The following is a 14,119-nucleotide window of genomic DNA, read 5'->3' on the forward strand; positions in this document are numbered from 1 at the left end:
AAAATGATTCCAAACTCTGCTCCCCACATCTTAGCCAATCAGAGAGGCCTCTTTCAGCTCATGAAACATATGGTTTTAATTTACAAGGGATCATCTATATTTCTTGCCCAGGGCCTCACAGAAGGACTACATTTTAAATCCATTACAAATGCCTATATGTTTTGCAAAAGTTTTCCCAGAGTATACACTATTTCCAATTGCCTAACGACAACAGACTAATTAAAGCAGAGTCATGAGATGGCTCTTTGCATCTGGTCTTTGGAGAAACTGAGACTTAAGTAATGTATTTAGCAAAGTCTTCTTTTATAGTTTAATCTTTGATTTACAGGATGAATTTGGGTAATTATTATACTAGCTTGTTGATGATAATTCAGTGATGGTGATTTCTCTTTCCTTCTATACTTCTATTTTTTAAATGGGTTTTGTGAGATTTGTGTACAAATAATCCACAATTCATATTTAGACCTACCGAATATACCCATCCATGTTAAATTATGGAGTCTTACTATGTTCAAAATGTGCATTCTAGCAAGTTATAGCTGACTGTCAATAGATAAGTCAGTTTAGGATCTTACTATGAGTCAGCAATAAGTGCCCTGTAAGATAAAAGTCAAGATAATCAAACTTATTGTCTCTTTTGATAGGTTGTTTTAGGAAAAGCAATATATATTTTTTAAAAAGATGGACTTTTCAAAGAGAGTTTCTAAATTGAGGCTCTGTGTATAAATGAATCCAAAAACTATCCCACCAATGTCAAGTACAGATTTGTGTGAGAATGAAGGAAAAAAGGAACAAAGAAAAGACACTTAGTTTTAGAATTGTTGCAAAAGAATACAGATGTTTGGGAAGACAAGTATTAGCTTATGCAGAAATTCCTGGGTCGGAAATTCAAGAAGGAATAAGGTAGAGATCTAGTGTGAAAGCTCAGGCAGCGTCTCTAACTTCCAGTGTCCCTGCAAAGGCAGTATGATAGACTCCTAGGTGATGCCTCCCAGGTAGGAGGGAATAGCATAGTCTGAGTTTTCTCTATCACTATCATCTCCCTAACCAATCAATATCACTTCACTAGGAATTCAAAGAAAAGAGTGAACTCCTGACAGGTGAGATACAGAGGTGAGAGTCCAATCTTAGAGTTTCAAACTATATTATGTCTTATAGGTTCAAACTATATTAGGTCCAACCCAGCATTTCTCAAACTGCATTCCACAGAGCACGAATGTCAAGCAAAATATTTACATTCTGGGTCCCAGCAATGATATCCCTATTATCCTGGCATAGAAAACTATGTTAAATACTGAGGAATTACCGTGATCTGCACATCTCAGAAACCACATTTTCTTCTATGATTTTTAGGAGTAGACGTATTCATATTCTGTTACTCAATGGAAGCCCATAGACTTTCGTCAGACACAAGGCCTACTCTGGTACTTACTGGCTATAGACCCTTAGACATGTTGCTTAACTACTTTGAGCATTAGACTCTTCATCTATTAAAAGAAGATAATAATTAGTACCTTACTTCAAAGAGTGGTAAAATTTAAGTGACAAAATGTAGGGTACATTAAGAAAAACAATGCCAGATACATATGATTGATGCTCAAAAATATAGCCTTACCCCGTGTTATATCTGTTATTCAACAAAGATACTTCAAGCCTTCCACCCACAAGCCAGCAACAAAACAACTCACCTAAAAGTTCAAGGTCCGCCAGGTTGCATGTGGAGTATTCACCTAACTGCTTGCGTGTCCATGTGCACTCAAGTGAATGTAATTGGAACTGGATCTCTAGCCCTGGTAATTATCCATATTCAGCCTGACATAAGCAGTCTGGAGAAACTTCAGAAGATTTGGGAAAGGCCTGATAAAACAAGATCTTTGATATAAGAAGACTTGACAGAGTCTGAAGCTTGAAGAACCGATATCGAGGAGGAACTGGGTTATGTTTATAGTTCTTGCCTAATTGAAATATTTTTATTACAAAGTTCATAATAGTTCATACTTATTTAGTCATTTTTTATCTGTGGATCTCAAACCTTTCCACATCCTGAGAAAATAATATATTTTAGATTAAAGTAAAAACAGGCCGCTCATATTTCTCTTCTAACATTTTTTTATCCATAGCCTGCATTACCTCCCCAAAAGACTTTCTATAACACTAATTGTCATTAGTTCCAACTCTGAACTGCTCTTGATTTTAATAGCTTCCTCTATACCACAAAGGTTTAATAAATGAAATACTGGATTGGTGTAAAATAAATAGAAAATCTAGGGTTTTTTAACTTTGGAAGACAACTCTCAGGAAAAGATTTCTTTTTTAGTTTTATAAGGTCTTTTTTTTTTTTTTACACAATCCGCCGAGAGAGAACTGCAAAAAACTGACTTTTTAAAAAAATTAAAAGAATGATAACTACTCAGAAGAACATAGAAAGGGCTAAAATAAGCATCTAATGAAATTCAAACCAAACAAGGCCAGTTACTTGAAGTTCGTCCCTTAACATTTCTGGGTCTAGTGTTTTTCATTATAAACAGGAGAAAATCAGCTAGTTCCTAGGTGATATCTTTAGTTCCTTCTAGTTCCATGATCTGGCAAAAAAATACTTTTTTTCTTCTCTTTCTCTTTCTTTCTTTTTTTTTTTTTTTAAGATTTTATTTATTTATTTGACAGAGAGAGACACAGCGAGAGAGGGAACACAAGCAGGGGGAGTGGGAGAGGGAGAAGCAGGCCTCCCGCTGAGCAGGGAGCCCGATGCAGGGCTCGATCCCAGGACCCTGGGATCATGACCTGAGCTGAAGGCAGACGCTTAATGGCTGAGCCACCTACGCGCCCCTCTCTCTTTCTTTTTTAATTCTAATAGCATTTCTGAGCCTCCTCCCTAGTAAACTTCACTGTCCAGTGGAAGATAAAATAAGCTCAAGAATTTCAATAGAACAACTTTTGAAGCAGGAGAGTGTCACCTACTCTGAGGAACAGAACTGAACACTCTGCCTTATTCCCTGTGCCCCATCCTGTGGGGGAGAAGAGGGTTTGGAGCAGTGGTGTTGGTGGATGCTTAATGCATGTGATGCTTCTTGGTAACTAACACATTAGAATAAATTCACTTTTCACTCAGCCAGTCACCAAGAGTGACCTTGAGAGAATGGAACACAAGATAGGTCTTTACAAGACAGGAATGGTAGAAGGAAGATGTTGGTAAAGTTTCTTGGTAAAGTTTCTAAGTATGGTATGCTATCAGCAGAAGAATGAACATCAGGACAGAAGGCTAGAGAAAAAGTGTCCCTGGGAAACTGGTAGGCCAGGATGCTGGAAGGTAAAATGAACAATTATGGACTATGAGTGCTCAAAGGATCTCAGAGAGCACCTTCTTTTCAATAACAAAATTTTTCATGAATTATTGTCAATACACACACACTCACATATGATACCTGTTGTACATTTAGTACCTGTTGCATTTTCTTTTTAAAAAATATTAGGAACCCAGAAGTGCTTTAAAACAAATATATATTTTGTGAATTTACTACATCCATGACTGTTTGAAAAACAATAATATATGTATCTGAGACAAACAGATGTCATTTTGGTTTAATGGGTGAAGATACGACTACACATTCTTGAGAGACACCAACATGCTTGGTGATGAAATTCACAGTGCCCTGTTAGTATGTGGTACAAGTACCACCCATCTCAAGTGGTGACCTTGATGTCTAGACTAATGTTCAAGCTTCCCAAGTGACAGCGTGCCCCAGGTTCCATCTTTCACAGCCATTCTGAGACCCCCACCCCCCACCCTGCGTATGTGGGAGAAAGTGACCCTTCAAAAGCTCCCTATTGTCTGTATACTGTTTAGCCCAAACTTTTTAGTATGGACTAAAACTTTCTCCTGCCTTCCTTACGATATCTCAGCCACAGTCACTCCTCACCCCCACTCCCTTCAGCAATTTAAGTACTTCAGAGCTTCTGTCTTTTGCACCTTCCACCCACCTCTCTATCAGAACACTTACCCATTTCCACTGGCTGGCTGCCTCCCTCCTCCGCTGAGCTCATTCAGCTTTGAGATGGACAACAGGCTAACTGATCTACCTTTCTATGCCCCACTGCACTTTGGCCTCCTGTAAGGCTGAGCCATGTCTTACACATCTTTGTATTCTACTACCTAGTATCACTTATAGCATAAGAGGTGCTTCCTAAGTGTGTATTAAACAAATGAATGGATAAACAAAAGATAGCAAATAACTGTAGAAAAGTATCCCGAGAGTCTAATCAGAGGCCAACAAATCCTAGGTGGAATTAATAATACAATGGCACTTCATTGATAAAACTGAGTCACCTCGTTAAAGCATCATTAAAAACAAAAAACAAACAAACAAACAAACAAAAACCGTAGGCAGAAGACAACAAGAATGCAAGCAGGCTGAGATGGATTGTGTTGTTTAGAATTAGGAAGGGAATGTGCAGTCAGCTCTTTTGCTTTCAGACTTCTCTGTATTGTTTGTTAAACTGGCATCCCCAGCTCCGCATACCGGTGGAAGACCACCACGCTGCAGCCCAGCCTGTGGCTCCTAACTGGCCCAGATCTGACACTCCCAGGAGTGGCCCTTGCGCCATGGGCGTCCCCGGGTTTTGGAAGGCTCCTAATAGCTCCCCAACAGCCCAGGCTGTTCGCCAGCGATGCGTCTGCTCCGGTCCGAGGCACTTCTGCCGTCCCGGGCAGCGAGGACGCTCCGAAGAGAGGTCGTCGGGTTCTCAAGATTTTCTCTCTAAAGATCTAATAGATATCCTTCCGTTACTTCTGTTTCTGACTTGATTAAAGAGGAGAAAAAGGACAACAAGAAGGATAATAGTAGCGGACGGCGCATCTGGTTTTACTTTTTTCAATTCCGTCAAAGTTTGTGTTTGTGTTTTGTTGTTGTTCTTCATTTGACAGCGATCCCGTGAACTCCTCCTTGGGGAAATGGCGCATCCAAAGCCCGCCAAGCCCAGGCTGAGAGCTCTAGGACTTATTATTGTAATATTTTAAACAAAACCTCGACAGACAGAAACTCAAAGAAAGCCGTGCGCTCCTTAAGTCAAAGGCATCTGTTCTGATGGCTGCGCTCGGTTTGCTGTTTGTAACCAGCGTTAAGAGCAGGATTTTTAAACATGAAAATGGATAAAAGAAAAGAAAAACTAAGTCCCGGGGTCCGCCGACTCCTATTCATTATCTCCAACAGCATATGGGACCATTCTCCCACTAGTCCTCGCCCTTTCTTCCGCAAAAGGAAAGGCAACCAAGCCTGTCCCGCTTCATAGCAAACCCACTCTTTGTGCCTGAGCGGTGCCTCGGCCACCGCTACTACTTCCTCCTCCTCCCGCCCCCTTCTCCTCCCGCCCGCCGCCGACTTTCGCTCAGGGAGGCAGGCAGCAGGCGCCCTTTGCGCCGGGAAGCCAGTGCCGCGATTGGGCGACGGTCCCTGAACCTCCAGTTCCGCGTCGGTTTCAAGGCTCCTCCCTCCTGGTGAAAGACAGACTGCGGGGCGCCTGGAAACCGGTCCGAGGGCGCGCGCGACAGAGGAGAGCGAACGAGTTGAGGGATTGACACAAATGGTCAGGCGGCGGCGGCGGAGAAGGAGGCGGAGGCGCAGGGGGGAGTCGAGGCCGCTGGGCTGCGGAGAGTTGTACGCTCTACGGCGCCGCGGCCACTAGCGCTGCGCCGCCAGCCGGGAACCAGCGAGCCAAGGGCCAGGAAGGCAGGACGCGACCCCGGCGCGCCGGAGCCACCTGGGCTCTCCCCGCCGCCCACGCTTCATGAATCGCAAGTTTCCGCGGCGGCGGCGGCTGCGGGACGCGGAGCGGGAGCCGGGGGAGCGGGCTGAGCGCGGCTCGGGCTCGACGGAGGGCACCGGCGCGGAGGAGATCTCCCCGGCCGCAGGGGGAGCCGCCGCCGGCTGCGCCACTGCCAGCCGCAGCCGGGCGGCGCCAAGAAAGGAGCCGAGAAAGTATGGCTGAAGAGGAGGCGCCTAAGAAGTCCCGGGCCGCCGGCGGCCGCGCGAGCTGGGAACTTTATGCCGGGGCGCTCCCGGCTGGACGGGTGGCGGAGGGGAGCGGGGACGCGGACAGCCGCCGCCGCCGACGCCCCCCAGCTGATTCTGGACGCTTGGCGCGCCGGCTCCTGCTACTGCTTTGGCTCCTGGAGGCTCCGCTGCTGCTGGGGGTCCAGGGACAGGCGGTGGGCCAGGGGCCGGGTCCGGGGCAGCAGCCCCCGCCGCCGCCGCCGCCTCAGCAGCAGCAGAGCGGGCAACAGTACAACGGCGAGAGAGGCATCTCCATCCCGGACCACGGCTACTGCCAGCCCATCTCCATCCCGCTGTGCACGGACATTGCGTACAACCAGACCATCATGCCCAACCTTTTGGGCCACACGAACCAAGAGGATGCGGGCCTCGAGGTGCACCAGTTCTACCCCTTGGTGAAGGTGCAGTGCTCGGCGGAACTCAAATTCTTCCTGTGCTCCATGTACGCGCCCGTGTGCACCGTGCTAGAGCAGGCTCTGCCGCCCTGCCGCTCCCTGTGTGAGCGCGCGCGCCAGGGCTGCGAGGCGCTCATGAACAAGTTCGGCTTCCAGTGGCCTGACACGCTCAAGTGCGAAAAGTTCCCGGTGCACGGCGCCGGCGAGCTGTGCGTGGGCCAGAACACGTCGGACAAGGGCACCCCGACGCCCTCGTTGCTGCCGGAGTTCTGGACCAGCAACCCTCAGCACGGCGTGGGGGGGCACCGTGGCGGAGGCTTTCCGGGGGGTGCCGGCGCGTCGGAGCGAGGCAAGTTCTCGTGCCCGCGCGCCCTCAAGGTGCCCTCCTACCTCAACTACCACTTCCTGGGCGAGAAAGACTGCGGTGCGCCCTGTGAGCCGACCAAGGTGTACGGGCTCATGTACTTTGGGCCCGAAGAGCTGCGCTTCTCGCGCACCTGGATCGGCATCTGGTCAGTGCTGTGCTGCGCCTCCACGCTCTTCACGGTGCTCACGTACCTGGTGGACATGCGGCGCTTCAGCTATCCGGAGCGGCCCATTATCTTCCTGTCGGGCTGCTACACGGCAGTGGCCGTGGCCTACATCGCCGGCTTCCTGCTGGAGGACCGAGTGGTGTGTAACGACAAGTTCTCCGAGGATGGGGCGCGCACAGTGGCGCAGGGCACCAAGAAGGAGGGCTGCACCATCCTTTTCATGATGCTCTACTTCTTTAGCATGGCCAGCTCCATCTGGTGGGTGATTCTGTCGCTCACCTGGTTCCTGGCAGCGGGCATGAAGTGGGGTCACGAAGCCATCGAGGCTAACTCGCAGTATTTTCACCTGGCCGCCTGGGCTGTGCCGGCCATCAAGACCATCACCATCCTGGCGCTGGGCCAGGTGGATGGCGACGTGCTGAGCGGGGTGTGCTTCGTGGGGCTCAACAATGTGGACGCGCTGCGCGGCTTCGTGCTGGCGCCACTCTTCGTGTACCTGTTCATCGGCACGTCTTTCCTGCTGGCCGGCTTCGTGTCCCTCTTCCGCATTCGCACCATCATGAAGCACGACGGCACCAAGACCGAGAAGCTGGAGAAGCTCATGGTGCGCATCGGCGTTTTCAGCGTGCTTTACACGGTGCCAGCCACTATCGTCATCGCCTGCTACTTCTACGAGCAGGCCTTCCGGGACCAGTGGGAGCGCAGCTGGGTGGCCCAGAGCTGCAAGAGCTATGCCATCCCCTGCCCCCACCTCCAGGCGGGTGGAGGCGCCCCGCCGCACCCGCCCATGAGCCCAGACTTCACAGTCTTCATGATCAAGTACCTTATGACGCTGATCGTGGGCATCACGTCAGGCTTCTGGATCTGGTCCGGCAAGACCCTCAACTCCTGGAGGAAGTTCTATACCAGGCTCACCAACAGCAAACAGGGAGAGACCACCGTCTGACACCCAGGGGCTCAGCCCATTCCCAGCCGTCGGCTTCGTCCCAGCCATCCCCATAAAGCCGGCCCTGTGGAAGCCTTGCCAAACCTGGCTACTTGAGGCTTCCTCACTAGCCGTTCACTTTTCGCAGGCTCCTTTTTAACAGCACAGCTCCTGCAAAAGCTTCCGTCCCTGGGGGCAAACGGACTGGAGGGCCCGACTACAGCAGGGGGGATAGACAGACCTCTCTCGTTCTCACACTCTGGTACCAGGACTGTACGCTTTTATGATTGTAAATAGCCTGTGTAAGATTTTTGTAAGTATATTTGTATTTAAATGACCGATCACGCGTTTTTCTTTTTCTTTCTCTCCCCCCCCATTTTTTTTGGTTTTGTTTAAATTTTAATTATTTAGGGCCGTTTAACCATTTGAAGCTTTTCCTTCTTTCCCTTTTCGAAGCACTGCAGAGGTAAAACGGGAGCTCGCGGTGCTCTCGCTTGTTCTGGCGCGCCCCTCCCTGCGGCAGTCCGGGTGCGTCTGGGACTGAGGGGCCCGGGTCACTTCCCGCCTCCTCTTTCTACTCCCCCCTTTCCCTTCAGTGCTTGGGGTCAGGTCTCTTTAGATACAGAACTCCACGGAGCTTCCAAATCGCGGGGGGGAGGGGGGCGGGCGGAGGCCTCTGCCCATCCCAGGTGTTTCCTTGTGGGGGGAGGGGGGCAGATTATGAAGGCCTTGTCCCTTTGACTATCCGAAACTGAATTTTTCACCGTCCAGAACCCCGTGGCTTCGAGGAGGCCCCCTGGACATGGGCTGTGGCAGTCCCGGCCTTCCTCCGCACTGGCCTCCCGACTCCCAGGCACTCCCTCCTTCCACCTAAGTTGGTTAGAGGGTGAGTGGGATAACCATTGCCAAACTTTTTCATGTCTAATTTTTGGGGGATGAGCTCATTTCATTCTCTAGTGTCTAAAACCTGGTATGGGTTTGGCCCACGTCATGGAAAGATGTGGTTGCCGAGATTTGGGAAGAGGCACGAAGCTTTGTGTGGGTTGGGAGAGACTGAAGATGGGGGTTGTAAAGTGTTAATTCTAATTGCATACTGATGCCTGGCAAACTGCCTCTAGGACTGAGAGCCCGCATTTCGGTTTTACCTTCCTGTAAAATGGAAACATTCGGTCACCTGGAAAGCTTTGTTAAGGAGTTGATCTCTGCTTTCCTTAAGAGGACAGCAGGACCTAAGCTGAATAGGAAAACTTGAAGGAGATTTCGGTGTAATGGACTTCCTCCAAATGAAGTGCTCCTTTCTTTTAACCAAATAATAATTAGACGTATATGAGAAACTTTACAATGTAAAAGTTGTATACTTTTCAACATGTTATGATGATGATTATTCAGCAACACATTTTGAGGGAGGAACAATCCACGTCACTAAAAATAACCTTGTAAGATGCCAGGAGGTAAAGAAGGTGGAATAATTGATGGGGTTAGCTCCTGAAACAAACAAAATATGGGCATGCATGGTAAAGGGAAAGTGTGTGCAGTTCTCCTGCATTGAATCCTGTGTGCTCCTTTTTGGATTTACAGAAATGTGTCAAATGTAAATCTTTCAAAGCCATTTAAAAATATTCACTTTAGTTCTCTGTGAAAGAGAGGAGGAAAGCAGTCCTTCTGATTGTATTGTTTTAAATTTTAAGAGTTTATCAAAATGCCGGTACTTAGGACCTAAATTTATCTATGTCTGTCATACCCTAAAATGACAATGGTCTTTGGATTTGGTATGCATTCTGTTCACTCTCACAAAATCATCTATATTTATAGAGGAATAGAAGTTTATATATATATATAAAATACCATATTTTTAATTTCACAAATAAAGTTTTGTACAAAATTATATGGTTTTTGTGCCTGAAAAATAGAGCTGGAACTGTCTGAACTATCTTTGCATTTTATAGTGTCTCATAGCCAACCCCAGAGTATATAAATTCAGGAATTCAATGAAAAAGTCTGTCCTTACGCATTCACACCAGTGCTCGCTTCGGCAGCACATATACTTACTTACACATTCACACCAGCCCTTAAAGAAGTGTCCTACTTGCAGTGTTGCGACTGACATTGCCAAGTTCCTAGGCAACATCTGCTTTCATGACAGTAGCGATATAAAATAGAAGTTTCCAAATTATTTCTTTACTCAAAGAGGATAATTAAAAAGAGAACTCTAATTTTAATATTAAAGCTTTTCTTTTTTCCTTTCAAGGGGTAAATTTACATGACTTTTTATAATATGGAGGTTTATTTAAATCATCAGGCACCACCTTGGTCACGATTTTTTTGAGGTACTGTCTTTTTTATAATCTTGGATATTCCAAAACCATAAGTGGGTAATAAATGGTTAACGGACTGTGTGTTTATTAGCATTTTAAACAGTAGTTGGGCGTATAAGGTTGTTTTTGTTGTTTGCTTCAGAAGAACCCATTTTTATATTGTTCGAGGAACCTTTTCCAGAGAAATTATCTAGTTGGTCTACTCTTAGTCAGAATTTATATATATATATATATAGTGTGTATATGTGTGTATATACTTATGTATATATGGATCTATATCTATAGATCCATATATACATAAATATATATACACAATTTTTATAAAATAGAGGTACAAAGTTTACTTACATATTTTACAATATGGAAATAAGGTTATGAGAAATGGAAAATGCCAGATGGAAAACCTCAAATACCTTTGGAAAACAAGTCTCTTATTCCTTTACAGACTAAAAATATTTATATTAAATTTTCCCATGAAAATATTTTGTGATAAAATGACAAGGAACTAAAATGAAGACCATTGATAAAATCGAGTTACTTTCGTGGTTATAACACAATTGTCTTTTAAGTCATTATTATTTTAAGACAAATGAAAAAATTAAATCTAATTGAAAATACAGCATTCAACTTTAAGTAGCAAGATGCAATTTTATGGTCTTTTTTTCTTTGTTTCAATCTACCATAGTAGATATCTGAGAAGGTTTTATTGTGTAGACGTTTTAAAAAAAACAATTCTTAGGCCAAATTAAAACATGTCTCCTCTTTAGGTATTTCAATCAGATAATTTCTGGGGAAAAAATTTAAGATTATTAATCTCAATCCAAGAAATAAATATAAGGCATTCTTATTGTGGGTGTCCTTATAATGATGTAACTAAATTTGATGCAGAAAGGTTTTATAATGCTGGATTTAAATAGCCTTAAGAGACATTTTTAGGTGACCATCAGGCTTTGTTTTTAGGAAACAACTTATTTAAAATTGTATAGCATATAGAAAGCCAGTGTATTCTTTTGTTTCTTTCCATACTAGTGGCAAAACAAGACTTCCCTGGAAAACCATAAAGGTACCCGGAATATGGTCCCATTAGCATGCTGTTTCCATGACAAACCCTATTTTCAGATGGTCTGATTTGCCTATTTTTTTTTAAACCGGCTATCAGTTGGAGTCAATTTTCCCCCTCATGGTGTGCTTGATTCAGCTTTTATAGTAAATGTATACAGAGTATGAAAGCCTTCTGATGCTCTTTAAAAAAAAAAAAAAAAAGGCCATTTTTTTTTTTACTTAAACTTTGTGGGAGCAGAAAGTCTTATTTTTAATCTCAGAGCCAGCCAGTGTCAAACATTTGCAAAACAGCTGGACCAGATTTTTCGGTGTGTCTGGGGTAGTCACTTGTCAGCCTAGGTTTACAGTCCTGGTGCTTTCGTCTCCAAGCAATGAAGGCTCCTGCTGTAGTTACATCATTCCTAAAGTCCAGCATTTAACTAGGACAAGAGACCACAGTGAAGAGTTGGTGGCCAATTAAGAAAAAAACTGCCAAAACCACAAACCATTTCAGGACTTGGGTGGCTCCAGATCACTTTCACTGATACCATGTTTTAATCTTTAAAAAAAATTTTTTTTGGAAGATGCCATATTTTCAGGGTGTGTGTGTTTGTGTTCAACTCCAGCTACTCTTACCTTCATTGCTTTCTAATCTGTCAATTGGCTATAGGCCACAATTTATGTAATGTACATGCAATTAATTGAAACCAGTGGTATCACACTGGGTATCTCTGATACATTTCTGATTATAACACTCTGTGTAACTGGCGCTTGAGAGCTAAGAATCAAAATGTGGTCATTACATATGTCTTGAGGTGGACGCTAGTGATATTGTTATTGAATATTTCACAGAATATAGTAATTTCAAAGTCTTGCAGGATTAATCTGTAGAAGCCGAAATAAGATGCGGAGTACATAGAAGAATTCTCCAGTTATATTACTAAAAAGGAATTGCAATACTACCTTAAATTTGAGGCTTTTATTTTAAGGCCCTGACATTTGAAATGAGGTCTTACAAGATATGTGCCAAAAAAGGTGAAGTTTTTTTTTTTTTTTTTTTTTTTGGTGACTCCTAAGACTTATACCTCTATTTTGAAATGTTGGCATATGCTAATAGCCCTTAGAATTTGAAAAACAGTAGTTGAGCTTCAGTCATGACTCAATTTCCTTAAACTTGTTGGGCTTAAATATTTCTGTTCACTTTGGTCATAGCTTTTGACAATGGATTTATTAAGCCATAACAATTATAGTAACAAAATAGCTTATTTGGAACCTAGTGACTAAAAGACAGGTTAAGCTCTAGACCAATTTTCTTAAGTAGTATCATGATGTATGGTGACAGCTGTCTCTACCCCATTACAGAACCAAGTTCCTGTCTAAGACTCTCCTGTTGGATATTTTTGTTTATGAGTTGGTTTGAGACGCAAGTAACAGGTCAAATAAGAGGATTTCTCACAGAAATCTTTCTCATGTAGTGAATTGGCTCAAGTACAATCTATAGGCACATCCCACAATAAACATACAATGAACAGTCTGAGGGTTATCAGTCTTGTAGGTCAAGCAGATTCTTAAATGGCTTGAAGAAAAGATATTTTTCGGTGAGATCTCTCTAAACAAATCCTTTTATTTTAAGATGGTGATATTCTAAAGAGGTCTATTTTTGAGTGATAATTCAAATAACACTGCATTTCCTAAAGGAATCATCAATAAACTAGTTGAATGGCATATTTGTATAACTAATAATTTTAAAAATCAAGTATTGGAATAGCACTAATTTTGCACATTTTACACCCATGCTATTTTTTTTAAATAAAATTGACTTGAAGACAATAATTTTAAGTTTTAAAATTTATAATATGCATTTCTCATGTGAAGATCTCAAGAAATTTTATTCACAGGACGACTTACAAAACATGTTCCTAGGAATATAGTGATGAACATGAAAAGGAACCACTCTTGCTGCTTTGAGATAGGTTCTTTGTGGCCTGGATTTCTTTTCTTTCCTTTTTAGAAACCAAGTATCCTCCAATTTGTAGATATCTCCATGTTTCAGATCTCAACACCTGTTTGATTTAAATTTGCAGGGGAATAACTGCAGGATCCCCCCATAGACAAAGTGTGGCCTTCGTTTACTTTCAAGTTGGCAGCATGTCCTTGCTTAAATGAAGCACTCTGAGAGATTGTTCTCTTGCCCTTGGAAACGCTCATCTTCACAAACACAGCAGCAAATACCTGGAAGTCATATAGGCTAGTTAAATGCATATTCCAAATGCCAAGTGCTACTTGATTGTTAAAAGAATTTTTTTTCCCTTAAAAGTAGATTTAGAGACTATTCTTGACCTTATCTTTCTAACTCTTGGAAAACATTTTCTTTTTTTTAAAGTTAACTTCAATAAATCCTCTGTCAAAAACTCAAAACTCGGATAAGATGACCCATTGTTTAGGCTTGCCCAGGGCTGAGTGGTTTCTTGAGATGTTGGACTTTCAATGGTCAAACCAGGAGAGTTCTATGCAAGCTGAGATGATGGGTCACCATGATTCATGGATTAAATTGTGCTCCCCAAATACAGTGAAAGCTCCATGGTGGTCACTTGTCCAGCATTAATAGTAGTCCACTGCAGCGCTAGCCTTTTTTAATATCAGATGAAAAGCCAATGAACACAGCCCTTTGTAACTGATCTTCACAGTGAGTACCAATCAACAGAAGCTGAGTGGAACGTGAAGGTATAATGGAACAAACCACATCGATATCTCGGCCATTCTGCATTCTGCCTCCTAAGGAAATGGGTCATAGTTACAAGAATCTCATTGGCCACTGAGCCCTGTTCTCACTACTCATGAAATCAGGTTAAGTGGATATTTT

The 14,119-nt window shown here is 43.8% G+C and overlaps 1 protein-coding gene across 1 annotated transcript; it reads left to right on the top strand.

Moving 5' to 3' along the window:
- Positions 1–3,286: 3,286 nt before the first annotated feature.
- FZD1 (frizzled class receptor 1) lies at positions 3,287–13,044 on the top strand. The gene has a single exon (XM_027574428.2). It carries the CDS (start codon positions 5,975–5,977, stop codon positions 7,919–7,921), a length of 1,947 nt encoding a protein of 648 aa, XP_027430229.1. The 5' UTR covers positions 3,287–5,974; the 3' UTR covers positions 7,922–13,044.
- Positions 13,045–14,119: the final 1,075 nt, after the last annotated feature.

The sequence above is a fragment of the Zalophus californianus genome, chromosome 12 (assembly GCF_009762305.2).
Source record: "Zalophus californianus isolate mZalCal1 chromosome 12, mZalCal1.pri.v2, whole genome shotgun sequence".
NCBI lineage: Eukaryota > Metazoa > Chordata > Mammalia > Carnivora > Otariidae > Zalophus > Zalophus californianus.